Below are 21,418 nucleotides of genomic sequence, written 5' to 3'. Positions count from 1 at the left end.
AGAAAGGGCAGAGCAGTTGTCATGGAAACCGCTGTGGAAGCGGAAGATATGCATCGCGGAGCGGGGCAGGCTGCAGGAGGGAGACTAGGTCTTACCAGTTAATGATGTTGATTTCCAGGACATTGAGCACAGCAAGTGTTGAGATCCTTAAGACTGCCCGGGAGATCATCATGTGGGATTGTTACTTCCCCTACAATTACCAGAGTCCTCTAGACTCCATGCTGTGAAACAAGGAGGAGCTTGGAACTTTGAAATCAAGCTGGAGGCGGGGGTGGAGAAGATCAAGGTCTCTCAGGCAGCTGCAGAACTTTAGTAGGAGTTCTCTTCAAGCATGAACAGCTGCCTTTCCTTCTAAAGAAAACACTATCTCTGTGCCATTGAGTGCATGTTAAAATATATAAGAACTCAGTTTTAATAAGAGAACAGTGTTGCTAAATGGAAAGGTTTTTTGTTTTGTTTTTAAATTTTTAAGACTTGGGAGTTAACTCAGACTGCTTTGCAGCTGCCTTTAAATCAGTATGTGATGTTTTTTATAGAAATTGCCTCACAGATTTTATTCTTATGACACATTCACTACAGAATGTCCAACTTGTTTACTGTCTTTATTTGTGCTTCTCAAGATGTTGTTTTGAAAATTGTGTTAGAGAAGCTATATTGGAGAGTTAAAGCTATAACTGCTTTTTAGTTTTTACAATTCTATCACTTGCTCAAGAAATTTTGTGTTTAGTGTACCATGCAATTATTATTATTAAGAGTTATGTTTTGTGTTTTTTGTTTTGTCTTGTGATGTCTTCTGGCCAGAATTGTTGTTGTTGTTGTTAAGTGATGTGTTTTTAACAGAGAAGGGGGAATACCCCCCCCCATCCTCAGTGTCAGTTTGATCGCCTGACATCTGAGGAATGCTTTGGTAAAACAGAGAGGGGGGAATCCTGTAAAATTCACATCACTTGTTTGTTGTATTTTGTCTTTGTTTGGTGTTTTTGCGGTTATATGTTAATGATTGCATGGTTATATAGGTTTTAATTTTTGGCTTGTGAACAGATTATTTAGTGGTCGTGTATTGTGATTTTATTTGAAGGCTCTGAGGCAGATCCTCAGCTGGTGTTATTTTACACCAGCTGAGGACCTGCATCTATCTGTTTTAAACACTACGGTTCTTTAGTTTTCCACCATAATATTTATTATGATAATTTAAACTTCTTGGACAAGACTAAGATAGATTGTGGTATTATGTTGTTATAAGTTGGAAATGTTTTGTGAATGTTTTTTATCCTCTTTTCCTTTCCCTCTTCTTTATTTTGAATAGAGGGGGGAGATGTGGGATTAGAATGTGAGATACTGAGCTGATTATGCTGGGAGTTGTGTGTGAAGGACTGGCCTTGGGCTTGTTCTCATTGGCCAGCTAATTGTAAATAGGATACAGGTGTGTAGGATAATTACCCTATGGGTTACAGCTGCAGCTGTGTTGATTTGATTAATCAATTAGCCACCATCTTGTATATAAGAGCATGCTGGGAAATTAATAAAGAAGCATATGCATACACACACACGCTGTCTCTCTCTCTCTCTCTGCTTGGGCTCTGTTCCTGCTCGAGTGCGATGCAACAGATAACTTCACAGTTAGCAGTATTAAAACACATATTGTTATCTTGTGCCCTGTTTACCAAGCAATCCAGTTCTCATGAGGTTTTTAAGGTCAGGCTTGACAAAGCCCTGGCTGGGATGATTTAGTTGGGTTTGGTCCTGCTTTGAGCAGGGGGTTGGACTAGATGACCTCCTGAGGTCCCTTCCAACCCTGAGATTCTATGATTCTATGACCTATGGCAGTGAGTTCTGGAGATTTTCTGTACATGGTATTAAGAATGACTTCAATATGTCCTACCATATTATTAGGTATACAATAAAGAACTATTCTGAAAATAAAGTAGATTAATTTCTGCATCCCCATTACCCCATGAAATGGTTAATGGGATGGAGTGATTCACTTAGGAGGAAAGATTAAAAGAGGTACCTATGCATAACTGGCTAAGTAATAACTTATTAGTGATAGTGCCTCTGTAGTAGCCTGCCTGGAGGAGCTTAAAACAGCTCTGGGAGATTGGGGATTGTGGATTGGGGAAACGGGCGCAGCTGGGCTCACACCCCAAACAGACCACAGCTGGCCCTTATAAAAGTGGCTGTGAGACAAGCACTCAGTCTCATCTAGCTGTGGAGAGAGATGGGCCTGGCCACTGGGGAAGCTGAGCTGAGGTGTAGCAGTGCTAGGGGAAGGCCAGCGGAGCTGGGGGAGCTCCAGCCTGGAAATCTCCCAGGCGGCAGGCCTAGGGAAAGGCCAAATTGGTACTGGAGTTGCAAAGGAGCAGCCCAAGGGTAGGCAGCGGCAGCAGGTCCAAACTCCCCTTGCTAGTGATGAGTGCCAATCATACTGCAGTCTGGCCCAGTGAATGAGGGCTAGATGGGGACCAGCAGTAGCCAAGACTGAGGCAAGGTGGGGATAGGAGGTGGGGGTTTGCTGGGGAAGGGGGACCCACTGAGACTGGGGGGGTACTGCAAGGGGCAGAACCCCAGGGGAAAGGGGCACTGGGGCCCGGGAGGGACATGGGGACAGCAGGAGGTGCCATAGCGCTGAGTCTCACTCTGTTACAGCCACCTTTATACAAGTATGTGATGCATGAAAACATCAGAGAGGCAGAGGGATTTGGTTAGGGTTGCTGGAGAGTGTAACTGGTGTGTGATAAAACTTTATATAAGAAAAATGTTTAGGCTGGTGATCTAGCAATGTTTTGTAGAAGTAAGATTAATGAGATCTGCGGGGAGGGGAAGCAACCCCAGGTTGGAGGAAGGAACCCCTAGCAAATGATGCCCAATCTGAGAAATGGGCAATAGTGAGCAATCATACACTGGGCTTCCAGGAGATGGACGATCTGAGACCCTATAAGTCTCTGCAATATCTAAATTCAGTAGCTTTATTTTTTCTCTGGAGTTGCCTATTTCAATCCAGTGCGTTTTTGTACATTTCAGAACTGGATTGGCAGATTTTATGCATTCTCTAGGGGGTCATATGGCCTCCACTATGTGTGTAGATTTAGGCATATGACTTTTGTAAAACAGTGAAAATGAAGATGCTGATTATCTTGCTAAACACCTATTTAAATCCTCATGTGGAAACTTTGCAGAGCCAAAAATTTCACAACATAGAGCTTCTTCCCACTGCTAGTAAATAAACATTTCATACTGATAAACCATGATAATCTGATAAAGTTCTACTGATTGTCTGTTAGCCTCAGCTGGATGGGTGCCTTCTCACAGATCCAGAAATTGTTCTCATTACAGCCTTTCCAGCCATAAGTATACTTCTTCCACAGAAATGCACAGCACTCAGCCTCATTGTAAACAGAGATCCTAGAAAAAAAAACACTTTTGTTATATTATGCCATATTTGTGTTACATATATAGCTATTATCAGACAGGGATATCTTCATGAGAGCTGGAGATGTAATTTCCAACTATGAGCAGACAAACATGCACTAGCTCTGATCTAACTAGTGCCTAAAAATAGCAATGTGGGAGCAGTAGCACAGGTATCAGGAAGGGCTAGATTCCTGAGTACATAACTAGGTTTCAGGTAGGATTGTACTTGGGGTAACAAGCCTGTTCTGTATCAATCATGCTAGCTGAATCAGTGCTCGCTAATATATACAGAACTGTACTAGCTCAGTCAGCGTTAGCACAGGTATGTCTACCCGAGTTGAAAATTATACCTCCAGCTCCAGTGTAGACATACCCTCTTGAACACACATTTCTTCGAACCACTGAAAAGCTTTACCCAGTGCTGTGCACTGACCCACTATGATGATAGACCTGACTTTGCCATGCTCATATCCCCACTGGTTCCCTAGGTGATGAGAGAACCCAAGGATGGGATCTCAGATGGGTCATCCACATGACACTAGAGAGCACTAACTCCTATTATACTGGATCCAAACCTCCATAGTGTTCCTAGGCACAGCCTAAAATTAGTGAGAGACTGAGCCCAAGGAATCAGCCTCAGGTTGCCTGGATGGCAGCACACAGCACTTATCTCATAGGCACCAAGAGCATCCTCCACAGCACTCCCCTCCCTACTGACTGATGCCAGGGAAAGTGACAGACTGGGAGAGAGTTGTAGCTGCTCAGCGAAGTGCCTATATATTTTTTTTCTCCCAGTGGCAGCTTGCAAAGAGGAAAGTGGGAGGGTTTGGCAGCTGGGAGCAAGACTGGACAGGATTGCAAGTTTCTTGTCATTGGTGAGGGGACATTATGGGATAGTTTAGTAAATTAGTGGGTATAACTGGTGGTACCTTCCCATGCCTAAATATGGACATAATCCAACTTCAAATACTCATTGATGAAAATCTTGACCCAAGTTATTAAAATTTACCTCTTTTCTGATGAAGAAAGAGCTGTGGTGTCCTCCCAAAACCAGTCATCCATTTCAGTTTTACGTGATAATCCAATCCAGTACATTTCTTAATAAAATATTGACCTATGTAATCCTATGAAGAAATGAGGACAACTTTTTAAAAAAGATAAAACCTAGTTCATGTAGTTCATAAGTTTGTAGGTTCAATAACACAGGTGGAAGTCACTGAAAGAAGATAAGTGACACAGAATGGGACGCTGGAGGGTAGGGATAGGATACAGAGGGACCTAGACAAATTAGAGGATTGGGCCAAAAGAAATATGATGAGGTTCAACAAGGACAAGTGCAGAGTCCTGCACTTAGGACGGAAGAATCCCATGCACTGCTACAGACTAGGGACCGAATGGATGGGCAGCAGTTCTGCAGAAAAGGACCTAGGGGTTACGGTGGATGAAAAGCTGAATATGAGTCAACAGTGTGCCCTTGTTGCCAAGAAGGCTAATGGCATTTTGGGTTGTATAAGTAGGGGCATTTCCAGCAGATCGAGGGATGTGATCATTCCCCTCTATTCAGCACTGGTGAGGCCTCATCTGGAGTACTCTGTCCAGTTTTGGGCCCCACACTACAAGAAGGATGTGGATAAATTGGAGAGAGTCCAGCGGAGGGCAACAAAAATGATTAGGGGGCTGGAACACATGACTTATGAGGAGAGGCTGAGGGAACTGGGATTGTTTAGCCTGCAGAAGAGAAGAATGAGGGGGGATTTGATAGCTGCTTTCAACTACCTGAAAGGGGGTTCCAAAGAGGATCGATCTAGACTGTTCTCAGTGGTAGAAGATGACAGAACAAGGAGTAATGGTCTCAAGTTGCAGAGGGGGAGGTTTAGTTTGGATATTAGGAAAAGCTTTTTCACTAGTAGGGTGGTGAAGAACTGGAGTGGGTTACCTAGGGAGGAGGTTTTTAAGGTCAGGCTTGACAAAGCCCTGGCTGGGATGATTTAGTTGGGTTTGGTCCTGCTTTGAGCAGGGGGCTGGACTAGATGACCTCCTGAGGTCCCTTCCAACCCTGAGATTCTATGATTCTATGTTTTCCTCATCATGACACCTGGGAGCTAGCCCTATTTTCTGTGCTTGCAGGACCATTCAAGTGCTGTAGGAAAAACTTAAGAGACACCACTTTGAAATATGATGGATTCTGACTTGTCTGAACACAAAAAACTCTGATTAGCTGGGGAAAGGGACAGGCAATGCTAGGTAATATAACTATATATAGTGACTTTTTGTATTTTCATAAAACAACAGAAATTAGATTCCCCCTCATCCACCTGGCTCCTTAACCTGGCCAGTGTAGGAAAGATTGATTTTAGTTATGAATTTATAAAATTATTCCATACAAAGTTTTTGGACTTTTCTCTAATATTTATATAAGATGTGACTTTTGGACAAGAGTTGGGAAAAAAATCACTCTCTCACCCAAGAGTCACTCACATACTATGAGTTTGATCCAAAACCTCTTCTGAGACTTTGGATCAGGCCCTCCACCCATTGAACCAATTCCCTGAGAAAGAAAACAGGCTTTGTACCATACCTTAAAAACCAGTGGGAGATGAATAGGAAGCCAGTGCATTTCTTAGGGTATGTCTACACTGGAAACTTCAAAGCACTGCCATGGGAATGCTTTGAAGTGCAAGTGTGGTCATGCACAAGCACTCCCAGAACTCCTGGTAATCCACCTCAGTCTTGCTGCACTCAGGGAGGTGATTTTTTCACCCCCCTGAGCCAGCAAGTTAGACCGCTATAAAATGTAAGTGTAGACAAGCCCTTAGAGAGCTGTTGTATGTGCTGTGTTGAACACTATCCAACTGTTCAAAATAGGTGAAAGGTGAAAGCCAGGTTTCTACAGACTTGGGTATTTGTCATCACTCCAATGTGTATCTTCTTGTTCCTAAAAGATCTTCTAACTTGACTAGTTGAGGAGCTGTAATCAGATGACACAATCATCTATTTCCATGGCAACTGCAGAGATGTGAATTTAAGGTGCTTACTGTTTTACTTCCTCAGTTGACATTTCCATTCACACCTTATTCCTCCTAGAATCATAGAATCATAGAATCTCAGGGTTGGAAGGGACCTCAGGAGGTCATCTAGTCCAACCCCCTGCTCAAAGCAGGACCAAACCCAACTAAATCATCCCAGCCAGGGCTTTGTCAAGCCTGACCTTAAAAACCTCTAAGGAAGGAGATTCCACTACCTCCCTAGGTAACCCATTCCAGTTCTTCACCACCCTACTAGTGAAAAAGCTTTTCCTAATATCCAACCTAAACCTCCCCCTCTGCAACTTGAGACCATTACTCCTTGTTCTGTCATCTTCTACCACTGAGAACAGTCTAGATCCATCCTCTTTGGAACCCCCTTTCAGGTACTCATATTTTTTGGAACTCATATTCAGCTTTTCGTCCACCGTAACCCCTAGGTCCTTTTCTGCAGAACTGCTACCCAGCCATTCGGTCCCTAGTCTGTAGCAGTGCATGGGATTCTTCCGTCCTAAGTGCAGGACTCTGCACTTGTCCTTGTTGAACCTCATCATATTTCTTTTGGCCCAATCCTCTAATTTGTCTAGGTCCCTCTGTATCCTATCCCTACCCTCCAGCGTATCAACCACTCCTCCCAGTTTAGTGTCATCTGCAAACTTGCTAAGGGTGCAGTCCACACCATCCTCCAGATCGTTAATGAAGATATTGAACAAAACCGGCCCCAGCACCGACCCTTGGGGCACTCCACTTGATACCGGCTGCCATCTAGACATGGAACCATTGATCACTACCCGTTGAGCCCGACCATCTAGCCAGTTTTCTATCCACCTTACCGTCCATTCATCCAGCCCAGACTTCTTTAACTTGCTGGCAAGAAGACTGTGGGAGACTGTATCAAAAGCTTTGCTAAAATCCAGAAATAGTACATCCACTGCTTTCCCCTCATCCACAGAGCCGGTTATCTCGTCATAGAAGGCAATTAGGTTAGTCAGGCATGACTTGCCCTTGGTGAATCCATGCTGACTGTTCCTGATCACTTTCCCCTCCTTTAAGTGGTTCAGGATTGATTCCTTGAGGACCTGTTCCATGATTTTTCCAGGGACTGAGGGTATTGCAGGAAATACATCTTTTCATTCTCTTTTGCCTACTTCCTCAAATGTCTTGCTTAGCCAGCCTGAAGAACTCTAATCTTAAGGCACGTCTCACTAGCAATGTTAAAGCACTGACCGTGGCAGAGCTTTAATGTGGCTGTGTAGTCAGAGCACCAGTGCTCTCTCCCAGCTATAAAACCCCACCTTCCTGAGGGGGAATAGCTCCTAGCGCAGGTGCACTGTCTACACTGGCACTTTACAGCACTGAAACTTGCGGTGGTCAGGGAGGTGTTGCAGTGCTGTAAAGTGCCAGTGTAGACAAGCCCTTAGTCTTTGCTATGACCAGTTTGAAAAGTAGAAAATGATGTTGAAGCAACCTACTTCTGGGGCAATTTTTGCCTCCTACAGTCTGGTGAGAGGGAAATCAGAGCAACCCCTCCTGGTGTATTTTCAGAGGAACCAGACCAAGCAGTGCTGACGAGGGTCATGCGACACACGTGTTGTGATTGTGATCTTCAATACTTGAACCTCAACCCAAAATCAGAAACCATTGTTTTCTCTCTTCCGCTGTTCTTGTCTCTTCCCTTTTTGGGTATGTCTGTCATGTCTTTTCAGAAAAGACAGAATCAGAATTTAACAACAAAATAAGATTGCTGAGACTTCACATCTAAAATAGATTTGCTCCCCCCCTCACCCCCAAAAAAAGCATATGGGAAGCTACTTAATATATTTCCCATATATAAAATACTCACTAGGGAAGGAGAGGTAACAGTGTTTGTTAAAATTAAACTTACTTGATATTTTTTTATGTGCATATCATGACAGATGTGTCAATTTCCTGCAATACCCTTGAAAATCCTTGTTGAATAAAGTTTAAGTGTATTTGGAGTCCTTTGTATTTAAAACCCAAGTATTATTGTGAAATTGTATGTAACTTCTCTAGTAGAAAGATGTAACCAATGTAAAGCTTATGAAGTGTTATGAGTTTCGAAGAACTATACTGAACAGTGAAGCAGACAAGAATGAATTTTTGGGACAAACATAGTTAAATGGGAGTCTAGAGCTGGAGGTGAATACAAATTTACCCTCCTCTATTTATGATAAAACAAAGCCTTTTGAAGCTATGCACTGCAGAGAGACGCATTATCTGCTGATTACCTGTTCCCAGAAATCTCACAATTAAAGCTCTAACTCTGTATAAAGGAAATACTAAACTTGTCATGAGTATGCTTATTCTGAGTTGAAGTAGTTGTGAACAGAAAACCACCTTCATAGAGTCTGAAGGACTGATCATCTACCAGAGCCCTTGGAGTTGGAAGGTGATCTCTGTAAGCTTATTAGCTTTTATGATTTTAATGTTTTCTCTGCAATGCTTTCCTCTTCAGAATAAATGTGCTTGCTTAGGCTTTGGCTACACTTGCACTTCAAAGCGCTGCCGCAGCAGCGCTTTGAAGCGCTAAGTGTAGTCAAAGCGCCAGCGCTGGGAGAGAGCTCTCTCAGCGCTGTCCGTACTCCACCTCCCTGTGGGGAAAAACGTACAGCGCTGGGAGCCGCGCTCCCAGCGCTGAGTCTTTGACCACACTGGCGCTTTGCAGCGCCGCAATTTGCTGCGCTGGAGAGGGTGTGTTTTCACACCCTGCTGCAGCGCTGCAAATTTGCAAGTGTAGTCAAGGCCTTAGAAAGGTCTGTGTGGTAAACTGTGGGCAATTATGCTGTTCATATCCTCTGGAGAGAAAGCAAAGTACAGAGGCTGGCTATTTTGGCCATCTGGCTTGCTGGGGGCTATCATAATGTAGGCAGGAGACTATGCCACCTGGAAATTCCCGAGTCAGCAGGGAGAGAAACGTTTGTCTCCATCCAAGAGAGGTGATGTCTGAGAAACCAGCAGCCTGGAGTTGATGCCCTCAGTTACCACAGTGGGGGAATATAGGTGCATTACCTTGAACTGTGACGTGTATTGTGGAAAAAGTAGCATATGTAATGCATAATTTCCAACAGCAGTGAAAGCAATTACCCTGGAAGAAAAAGCATAAGGAAAAAAAATCTCATAATCTGTTCAGGAAAGGAAGAGTGGAAAAAGAGACAGGGGAAAATGAGTTATGAACAGCTGAAGAAAAATCAGCTGATTGATCTGTATAAAGAAAGGCATATGAATACAGAGTACCAGGGAAACACACAGCTAGTTGACATGCTGTACTCTAATAACTAGAAGAGGAAGGGTGTTCCTCATCTGAAGAGAACATCAAGACCACTGGCAGAGGGTTCGGCAGGTGAGGAAAATCTTGGAGCTGACTCCGTGGAGGGAGGCCAGAAAGAAGTTGACAAAAGCAGGAGCCATGTTCCATCCAGCTAGCGTATATCACTGCAGCTGGGATTGGGGAGAGGTCCACAGGTGGATCAGGGCGGGATACAGTTGGAGAGGGACTGACTGCATCTGAAAATCCAGCATCTTAAAGACCAGGAGCAAGAGACAGCAGACTAGGAGTAACAGCACTAGCATGAGAGAGAAGAGAAGGGGAAGGAGTGTCCATCTCAGCTCAAGATGAAGAAACTGCACCATCAGAACTGTAGTCATATAAGTGAAGCTAGACCTCAGATACCTCTCCCGGGGCAGTCAGAGATTCCAAACTACTTCCTCTCTGTATGGAGGGGGATGACATGGGCGTGTTTCTAAGTGTTTTTGAAATGGGGCACTGGCACTGGCAAACCAGGAGCCAGATCTTGCCAAGGCTTTAGGCCTCAGCCAGTGTACTGACTAAGTCATTGCTGGAAACCAGTCTGTTTCACCTGTGTGTTAGTATGGTTAATATGCGTATTGGACTTATATCAATGCTTTTAGTGTTTAGATTTTATGAAATGCTTGTACATTCCTGCAGGCATTAATCTCACTTGTAATATCTTTATCACATGCTATAAGGCAATGGTCCCCAACCTTTTTCATCTGGCGAGCACTGGACGGCGAGCCACCAAGGACCATGGCCAGCGGATGAGCATCCGCTGAAATGCTGCTGAGAAGCAGCAACGTTAATAGGCGTTGCCTCCGAGAAGCAGCATCATCCAGAAGCATCGCCCCCGAAATGCTGCCGAAAATCAGCAGCATTTTGATGGCAACGCCTCTGGATGACTTTGCTTCTCGGCGGCATTTCGGTGGATACTCGTCCACTGGCCAATACGCTGGACATCCACAGGCACCACGTTGGGGACCACTGATATAAGGTAATATTTCAGTTTTGCTTTATACCTGTAACAAATGTTTCTTCTGAAAGTGTGACCCAGCAGCAGGATTTGTCTCATGCTCATCAAGAAGGCCATGAAAACTAAATGGGCCATTTGGGGCATCACAATAAAATACCTTGTTAATTGCCCCTTCACACTCACGAAGAGCTTCTTGTAAAAGGGCCTGTCTCATCAGCGTGCATTCTGGAGAAGGAAATAAAAAGAGCTGGAAAGAAATTTTTTAAAGTCTTTGCTGTTTGGACTCTCACAGGGCTGGAGCTATGAAACAGAGGCAGAGATCCCCCGGGTTAACCTGAGGGTGCCCTAAAAGACAGTCAGAGCTGACATTACTACAACTCTGTCAGCTTTTGGAAATCATAGACTGTAACTCATTTGTGTATATCTGCTTTAACTTCGTGAATAACTCTCATATTTCTTAGCCAATCAATCTTTAATTCGTTTATCATAGGATTGATTACTATTGTCATCTTTGTTGTAAGATATAAAGTGCTGTTCACGTGGGGTAAATGACTGGTCCTTGGGACTGGGAAAGACAGTTTTATACTCCAGGGAAATGAGAGAGGGAATTATAGCTGGGAAGGAAGGGGAATTTCTTCCCACAGTCTCTGGCTGCCTGATGGCCTGTGAAAATGTAAAGGACCCTAGCCCTTATGAGAGAAAGGAATTCTGCTCACTTTGACTCAGGTTGTGGGGAATCAAGATTCCTCCTTCTCTCTCTAGAGAAGTTGAGGTTAGGCCAACAAAGTCCCTGGGCCTTGACCCACTGGGGAGATGGATCAGAGAAAGGAATTTGGCTATGGTGAAGGTTTGAAGAATCTCCGTTGCCTGACTCCTTTGCTGGTAAATGTAGAACATGATTGAGAACCACTTCATAGGGAGGCATCCCTTCCTTATTTCTCCCTTTGGTCCAAAAAATTGCTGCTTGCAAAATTTCCAAGGGGGATGTGGAATTTCAACCCATCATTGGGACAGCCAACCCCTTGGTGGATAAAGGAAACCCACACTCGCCCTAGCAACCAGGTTGCAGGTGGGAGTGGCGGACCAGGTCTCAAGTTTACACCTAAAGCTTTTGATGTAAAAAAGGGAGAAAAATTATACAGGATGTTTGTCAAATTACTTTATGTGTTAACAATGGAGAAATGACGCTGTATGGAATTTTAAAGGATGTATGATGGTGGCTTGCTAGTACAATGTTTATTATCTGAAGAACTGAAATGGGAAATTATGAAAGATCATAGCAAAGAAACCATAGAAGGAATTAACATGCTTTGGGAAATACGTCCATGGGTTCTACTAGCACCCTTGTTACACCCAGTTCTTTAGGAAGGATACATGGCAGATATGACAATTCCCTGCAATGACCTTGAAAAAAATTATTCAGTGAAGTTTAAGTGTAGCTGGAGTCCATTGTACTGAAAATTCAAAATTCATGTATAGATGGGGGATTGTACATAATGTTTCTAGGGAACAGACATGGCTAATGTCTTGGGAAGTATTGAGTTCAAAGGACTATTTTCAACAATGCACCATACAAGAATGAACTTTTGGGACACACAAAGTTAGGTGGGAATCTCTAGGTGGAGGTGAATGCAAATTTACTCTTCTCTGGTTATGCAAAATCCCAGCCTTTTGAAGCTACACCCTGAGGAGACAACCATTGTCTACTGATTACCTGATCCCAGAAATCTGAAGATGAAGGCCCTTCAGTGATAAAGGAAAGACAAACATTTCCTCGAGTGCACTTGTTCCAAGTTAAAGCTATTACAAACAGAAAACTGCCTTGGTGTAGTCTGAAAAACAGCTCACCTAACTGAACCCTTGTTGGAGTTGTGAGTGATCTCTGATAAACTTATTAGCATGCATGTAGGTTCTTTTAATATGTACTCTCTGTAATGCTTTCACCTTAAGAATAAATGTGCTTCCTTAGAAAGAGATGTATTGTAACTTACAACTATCGGCAGCCAGCAAGGAGAGCAGAACAACTGTTTTCCTTCGAGCACTGGTCAATCCTCTGACTTAAATCATCCCCAACGGGGAGTAAAAATCCTTTGTGGAAGACTCAATGCTCATAACTCATGCCCATGCTGTGATTCAAGCGAGTCACATAAACTGTGTTTAATTTTTAATGTTCTGTGACTGGCAATAAAATTTTAATATCAGTAACCCTTGTTAGACAATGATGTCTTTGAAACTATGCTAATGTACATGGATCTGGCCTACTGTACAGAGTCTGCAGATATTGAATCACTGAAGATACACTAGCCAAAACATATTTTCTGTTTTGTGGAGACTTCTGAAAGTTACACAGAAATGTAAAAGGAAACTAGGCTGGGCTGGGGAACATACCAGCTTCTGCTTGTCTTTTATCATAAGAAGGGTGGAATTTTGTGAGGCACAGAAGTTCCGACTCCCCTCCCAAGTGTTCTTCCCTGAAGAAATGTAGTAACAGGTGTCATCCCCCATTCGTTGCCAGTTTGTGGGGCAGAGTGTACAACTCATTTCTGGAGGAAAGAGAAAAATCATCATTCTGTTTTTAATCCCACGCTGTAATGTGCAGAAAACAAGGGCTACAGGCATTGTCTTGGGATGGCAAGAGTTGTGATGCCTAATTCTCCATGACTCCAAATACTGAGATCTTACTCAGATTTTACTCAGTCTTCACTGAGTCAAAGTTCCCTTGAGTTCAAAAGAAATTTGACTAAGTAAAAACAGAGGGAAAACTGTCAACACTGAACTCATTTGGGCATTGTCAGACATTGCCTTCCCCATGTTGATACTTTTGGATGGATGGTTAACTGGACCATAGACTAGTCTCCCAAGGAAATGGCCAAAGTCTGGTTGCTTGAAGAACTGTCTGTCTGGCATTGGTAAATGTACTGTACTAACAATCTTGAATTGGCCAGAGGACAGGGATCCAGAGAATGTATAATATATTGGCCACTGGTAACATGTGGTGCCCATCAATAATTTTTATCATTTTATGAGTCATGTGGGGGGAAAAAGACACTTTCAATCTTATTTCTCCCTGCACAACAGTTTTGTGAGATGGGGGCTATTTCCCATTATTGCCAATCACCCTGCTCAGTTTTTTCTCCAACCAGTAAGATTTGGATAATAGATCTCTTTTCAGAAGTTCCAAAGTAAGTTACTTTTTCCTATCTCTCTGGGGCTGATTCCCTGCTTCACAATCAAAGACCCTAAGATCTTTCCTTTTTATTCTACACATTTTCTGATTCACCTAACTCACCCTTAAGATTCCATGTTGAATTTGCCATAGAATACAATTAGTACTTCCCCTTAATTAGTCAGAGGAGTCTATCCTGAGAAATGTGAGGCATTTCTACCTCCCAAAGGACTGAGCATGGTGCCCCTTCTGCACTCCAACACACTTCGCTTCTTTCTGCTGTGCCCTTACCCCTGATCCCAGAGACTGAATGGGAGTGGAATCCTGATTTACCGCATTGAACACTATAAAGATACTGTCCCCACCTGACATCTGTTTCATATTCTGTGTAATAAATGGGTTAATCTCACTCTAGTTCTTAGTAGTTTGATATCACCATCATGAGAGGCTTTAATTATCTATCTTGTAAGCAATTTCATCAGAGAGAATAAAAATCAAAAGTGTCCTGGAAACAGAATTCCCTTACACCTCATTTCTCTCCTTAATCCCTGCTTACTCAGCAATGGTTTTCCTGAGCTCAGGATTAGCATGAGATGCTGTGTGTGACGGGACTATTGCATTGCCACTGCCTGGGACAAAGGATTAAGTCTGGGTGTAAACAAGTTTGTTTACCATTATTTTTATTCTTCACTTCCCCTTCCAAACACAATCTCTCTCTTATTTCTTGCAGCCTGCTTGAGAAATTTGTTTGCAGAGCTTTCTCCTTCTCTTTGAGTTTTACATTCTCTTCCTGGCAGATGTTGGTAACCTGGAAAACTGAAATTCACAGAAACATTTTCTAGCATGATTTTGGGATGGAAAGGAGCTTTTTTGCATTTGGCTCACTGGCTGTCCATACTATGAATTTTGTTCTTTTCTGAACAGTTACTTTTAAATGCTGCTGGGGTTACTAAGTACAAGCATTAATTATCAGGGTGACTACAGCTTTTCTATAATTGTCTTTATTATTTAAATCTGAATAAATAATAAAATATAATTGTTGCTTTCAATTATTGGTCTTTCCATTAACTTGATTTCTTTTCATCCTTATTTTACAGAACTATCAGATAATGATGAACTCAGGGCTCAAATGTAATTTTTCTGATTTTTTTTTTAAATGAGGTGGCCTGTTCATGGGACATGGACCCTTCCACCTTTCCATCATGAATTCGTATCCAGAGTAGGTCACTAGTATCCAAAAGTAATGCAGATTAGCGTGAAATGATATACTGACAGTCAGTCCTGTTCCCACTGAGACAGATTACTGCAGCTGACACAAAAAAGGCCTCCCTTTTGGCAGTTTAATAAGAGAGGTCCGGGCATGAATGGGCTATTGAGGTTGTCACTTGAAGTAGTGATACCACTGAGCAGGGCCAAGGTAAGGTACAGTAATGAGTGAGGCAGAGCCTGTCTGTGCTGTATCAGCTCCATGGCTAAATCAAGAACTTCAATCTATAGGGGATGGATATCAAACTGGCATCTTTCACCATAATTAAATTCACCAAATAAATATGTATTGTTACTTACACACAACCCCCAGGGCTAGCAGTCCTACCATTAATGCCAGGCACAATGTGAGCAAAATCAGGGCAGCAGATGCCATGGAAACAAAGTGAGGAGACCTGAGAGAAACCAAGAATGAACTCAGTAACTGAAAGAGACAGATTCTGAAAATGTCTTATTTTGCTTCTATTGTTTTTCTTCTTTTCCTCACCCACTCACAAGGACACTGAGCCATGTGCTGATAGTGCAGGCTCTGGTACAGGATAATAGGATGTCTGCGTGGAGGGGACTGCAGCTATGCTAGGTGCCTAAAGCATCCCTTCCACTGCAGGGAGTTGCAGCCGCTCAAAACAGACAACAGACTGGGATCACCCCCACTGCAATCTGTCTGCAGTGGAGCCCAAAGTAGAGATTAAAGCTGAAAGCATTACATGCCCTCCCAGGGATGAATTCTTCTCAGGCCACAGGAACAACCCTTGCTGATGAAGGGAGTTGTAATGTGCCATGTCTGTACATGTGGGGAAAATCAAACCCATTGCACATTATTCCACAACAGTTCAGACTTGGTGGTGTTGTTTTTTTTCTATTTTCTCCTTATTCGCCAACACCATGGCTTGAAGGAGAAAGTAGTTAAGGACATTGAGGTCAATGGCAATAGGGACAAAATACAACATGGTTTTACAAAAGGTAGATCGTGCCAAACCAATCTCATCTCCTTCTTTGAGAAGGTAACAGATCTTTTAGACAAAGGAAATGCAGTGGATCTAATTTACCTCGATTTCAGTAAGGCATTTGATACAGTTCCACATGGAGAATTATTAGCTAAATTGGAAAAGATGGGGATCAATATGAAAGGTGGATAAGGAACTGGTTAAAGGAGAGACTACAATGGGTCATACTGAAAGCTGAACTGTCAGGCTGGACGGAGGGAAGTTACTAGTGGAGTTCCTCAGGGATCTGTTTTGGGACCAATCTTACTTAATCTTTTTATTACTGACCTTGGCACAAAAAGTGGGAATGTGCTAATAAAGTTTGTGGATGACACAAAGCTGGGAGGTATTGCCAATACAGAGAAGGACCAGGATATCATATGGGAAAATCTGGATGACCTTGTAAACTGGAGTAATAGTCACAGGATGAAATTTAATAGTGAAAAGTGCAAGTTCATGCATTTATGGATTAATAACAAGAAGTTTTGTTATAAGCTGGGGATGCATCAGTTGGAAGTAACAGAGGAGGAGAAGGACCTTGAAGTATTGGGTGATCACAGGATGACTATGAATCACCAATGTGATATGGCCATGAAAAAAGTTAATGTGGTCTTTGGATGCATCAGGTGAGGTATTTCCAGTAGACATAAGGAAGTGTTGGTACCATTATACAAGGCACTGGTGAGACCTCATCTGGAATACTGTGTGCAGTTCTGGTCTCCCATTTTTAAGAAGGATGATTTCAAACTGGAACAGGTACAGAGAAGGGCTACTAGGATAATCCGAGGAATAGAAAATCTGTTTTATGAAAGGAGACTGAAAGAGCTTAGCTTGTTTAGCCTAACCAAAAGAAGGCTGAGGGGAGATATGATTGGTCTCTATAAATATATCAGAGGGATAAATACCAGGGAGGGAGAGGAATTATTTCAGCTCAGTACGAATGTGGTCACAAGAACAAATGGATATAAACTGGCTATCAGGAAGTTTAGACTTGAAATTAGAGGAAGGTTTCTAACCATCAGAGGAATTAAGTTCTGGAACAGCCTTCCAAGGGGAGCAATGAGAGTTTGATACAGAAGTGGGTGGGTGAGATTCTGTAGCCTGCGTTGTGCAGGAGGTCAGATAAGATGATCATAATGGTCCCTTCTGACCTTAAAGTCTAAAAGTCTATGATACTGAGGAAACGAGATGTGCACCCTTCCAGCGCTGGTATCTCCTCAAACCAATAGCCATTTATCCCCTTCTCTCCCAGCAATGACAGATCCTTTCCCACCATCAGCTTACCTCCCCTTTCTCTAAAATTATCCTCCATCCCTCATCAATCATCATCCAATCCTCCTTAAATATTTTTTGTTTTTCTTGTTTCACAATTTTTTTAATGGAAAATAGTTTTAGGAATCCAGGTTTAGACAGAAAGGATGAAAAGAGTGAGCAAAGGGGTTGAAAATGAAAGCAGAATTTCCTAAAAAATAATAAAATGGAGAGGAGAAAGAATTAGACATGTATAGGAGAAGGAATATCATCTGCCGTGACATTAGCTAGGGTAAAATTACCAGGACTATTGATCCTCATGCTTCAAGGCATAACAAGACATAAATAATCATCAGCTTCTCTGAGCTCTGGTGATCCCCAACTGCTCCTATGGCATTAATGGTCACTAGCAACTGGAGGAAGTTGGAGCAGCCTTCAGACTGCTCTAATTGATACCAGAGGACTGGACTGAAGCACAACTGGCTCAGGATCAGGAAGAACACAAAGGTGTCTTAAAGCTACTCAGCGCATTCCCCTCCTGAATCATGCCACGTGCTCCTCTGCTCAGCCAGGACTTAGGGCCAAGAACACTCTAATGCTGTCTGGTGATTGCTACTTTCCTAAAAATAGCAAAACTGCTAAATAATCTGACATTTATTTGAATGTAAAGATGAAAAAACCTTTCACCTTCCCTACCGAGGTACAGCCCCAAGCTGGAGCATGAAGGCAAAAAAAAAAAGGGAAGTGGTTTTCAGTTTCAATCACTCTGGGTTTGCTGAATGCAAAAGCTGCTACAGAGACAGCATGGGGCTCTGTGCTCAAATTGGTCAGGGGGCCACAGCAAACCAATTTACTTGTGAGTGTTTTGCATAAATAATCTTTCATTCATTGTTTCAGGAAAAGGCTCCATGAATTGGGGCTTGGTTTAGAGGGTTTTTTTCTTCCACTTACTAATGTTGCCTTGGACATGTTTTTTAAAAATGCATCTTTGACTCTTTGAAATATTTCCCTCTCCTCTGGCTGTGTTCACCCCCTCACATGGATACAGCACAAATACTCTGCTCCAGAAAAGTGGGTTATAATTTGTCACCAAATACTACAATTACAAGAAGCAACCTGGAGCAGTTCAAACATGAAAGCATGCAAAGATCTTCACTTCTCCAGACCAGAGTTTGACAACAGTAAAATCCTAAGCTAGACTGAATCATGCCATGGATGACCCTGCAAAAATGAACTGATGGCACAGTATCTTCTCTGGACTGTCCAACTCTGCTCTAGAGCCTGATCCCACAAACACTTATTACCTAGCATACTGCTCACTCATGGGTAATCCATCAAAGTCAAGAGGACTACTCATGGCAGAAAGTACTACTCTCAGCAGTTAGCATTTGCAGGATTGGGTCCCTACATAATAAAATCTTCAGCATCTCCCTCCCATGCTTTGAACACCAATGTGCATGCTTCTGCCCTTCTTTTAATTAATAATGACAATAAAACAGGACAAATCCACCACTGATGTAACTCTTCTGAGAAGTGTGGAGTTAGGGTACGTCTACACTACGGGATTATACCGAATTTACATAAACCGGTTTAGCAAAACAGATTGTATAAAATCGAGTGCGCGCGGCCACACTAAACACATTAAATCAGTGGTGTGCGTCCACGGTCCGAGGCTACCGTCGATTTCTGGAGCGTTGCACTGTGGGTAGCTATTCCGTAGCTATCCCATAGTTCCCGCAGCCTCCCCCGCCCCTTGGAATTTCCGGGTTGAGATCCCAGTGCCTGATGGGGCAAAAATCATTGTCGCGGGTGGTTCTGGGTAAATGTTGTCAGTCACTCCTTCCTCTGGGAAAGCAACGGCAGACAAGCATTTCGTGCCTTTTTTCCCTGGATTGCCCTGGCAGATGCCATAGCATGGCAATCATGGAGCCTGTTTTGCCTTTTGTGACTGTCACCGTATGTGTACTAGATGCTGCTCACAGAGGCGATTCAGCAGCGCTACACAGCAGCATGCTTTTGCTTTTGCATGACAGCAGAGATGGTTGCTAGCCATACTGTACCATCTACCATACCATAAATTGGTAATAAGATGATCATGGTTACCAGTCCTTTTGCACTGCACCATTTGCTGCTGTCATAAGTGCCCCTGGCTGCTCTTAGCCAGGGGCGCAAAAGCCAAAATTGGGAATGACTCCCTGAGTCAATCCCTCCTTTTTGGTATCTAAAAATAGAATCAGTCCTGCCTAGAATATGGGCAAGTGTACTAGAGAACCACTGTATCATAGAACCAGAGAGCACAGCTGCTCTGTGTCAGATCCCGCAGAAATTATGAGCTGTATGCTATTCACAGGGGGTGCTCCTGCAGCAACCCCACCTGCTGATTCTGTTCTTCCCCCAGCCTTCCTGGGCTACCGTAGCATTGTCCCCCCACTTGTGTGATGAAGTAATAAAGAATGCAGGAATAAGACACAGTGACTTGTTAGTGAGAAATGAGTGGAAGGCAGCCTCCAGCTGCTATGATAGTCCAGACAGGACATTAAGCAGTGTGGAGGAGAGGAGCCCAGCATCCCACTGCTAGTCCAGGGGCAATTGAATCTTTTCTTTACACATGAAGGGTGGGGGCTGATGGAGCTCAGCCCCCTGTTGCTATGATGAGGAGGGTTACCAGCCATACTGCAACATCTACCAGGAAAAATTAGAGGCAGGCACCCTTGATCGACCTTACAGATGCTAGTCAGCATGGTTACCAGTCCTTTTGCACTGCCCCATGTGCCAATAGGCTGATGATGACAATGGATATCAGCCATATTGTACCATCAGCCACCCATGGCGGGGGGGAGCTAGGATGTTGGTGTTGAGTGCTGCAGCATCGCTTCTATCTGCAGCATTCAGTAAAGATAGGGTGACATGTAAAAGAGTCAAGAGAGGATTGTTTTCCCTTTCACTTCTGGGGGTGGATGGGGGGGTGCGTAAATTGCCGAGCTATGCCCTGACCCACTGTGGACACTGTGTTTGACCCTATAAGCATTTGGAGCTCAGCCAAGAATGCAAATGCTTTTCGGAGACTGCAGGAACTGTGGGATAGCTTGAGTCCTCCAGTCCATGAGCGTCCATTTGATTCTTTGGGTTTCCGTTATGCTTGTCACGCAGCAGTGCGCTGAGTCCCTGCTATGGCGTCTGTCTGGAGATTTTTTAAAAATGATTTTGAATTTCGTCTTCTGTAACAGAGCGCTGATAGAACAGATTTGCCTGCCCTTACTGCGATCACATCCGCATGGTCCATGCTGGAGCTCTTTCTTTATTTTGATTTTTAACTGCATCGCCACACATGCTGAACGGAGCTCCATGCTGGGCAAACAGGAAATATTCAAAAGTTCGCGGGGCTTTTCCTGTCTACCTGGCCACTGCATCCGAGTTCAGATTGCTGTCCAGAGCGGTCAGTGGTGCACTGTGGGATACCACCCGGAGGCCAATACCGTCGATCTGCGGCCACACTAACCCTAATCCATATGGTAATACCGATACTAGCGCTACTCCTCTCGTTAGGGAGGTGTACAGAAACCGGTTTAAAGAGCCCTTTATATCGATATAAAAGGCCTCTCATTGTGGACGGGTGTGGAGTTAAATCGGTTTTACGCTCCTAAAACTGGTTTAAACGCCTAGTGTAGACCAGGCCTTAGAGGAGCAAATTTGGTCTATTCTGCCTACGACTAGGTTGAGAGCACTTCCCAGCCCAGCTAATTTTAGCACAATAACTAAAAATCCCCATAGAGATTGTACCTTTTTTCTCAGGAGCAGCAGGCTTTGGGATATTTTCCAGTGCATAAGATTTATTAAATTCCAGATCCGCATATGTTATTTCCTCTGTCATAGCTGGTGAAGAGCAAAGCTTATATTTTGAGTCAAAAACTTATAGCATGTTTCAGGGTCTGCAGCTTTGAGTGAGGAACAAGATATGTCATTTTAGAGAGGGCTCCTTTTTAATGTATTGTTAGATACAAATAAGGCAACCCGGACATCACAGCAGAG

At 43.3% G+C, this 21,418-nt stretch overlaps 1 protein-coding gene across 1 annotated transcript in view; it reads right to left on the bottom strand.

The window, feature by feature from the left end:
- LOC123348721 (C-type lectin domain family 12 member A-like) overlaps nucleotides 1–21,418 on the bottom strand; it is a 45,516-nt gene extending 24,098 nt beyond the window's left edge. The window contains 5 exon segments of the mRNA XM_044986370.1: nucleotides 13,109–13,263; nucleotides 14,559–14,702; nucleotides 15,453–15,547; nucleotides 15,900–15,903; nucleotides 21,170–21,418. Of these exon segments, the coding sequence (XP_044842305.1) occupies nucleotides 13,109–13,263; nucleotides 14,559–14,702; nucleotides 15,453–15,547; nucleotides 15,900–15,903; nucleotides 21,170–21,260 (489 nt within the window). The 5' untranslated portion in view covers nucleotides 21,261–21,418.

The sequence above is a fragment of the Mauremys mutica genome, chromosome 1 (assembly GCF_020497125.1).
Source record: "Mauremys mutica isolate MM-2020 ecotype Southern chromosome 1, ASM2049712v1, whole genome shotgun sequence".
Taxonomy (NCBI): Eukaryota; Metazoa; Chordata; order Testudines; family Geoemydidae; genus Mauremys; species Mauremys mutica.
Note: the sequence above shows the minus strand (reverse complement) of the source record. Positions and strands in the feature narration are given on the sequence as shown.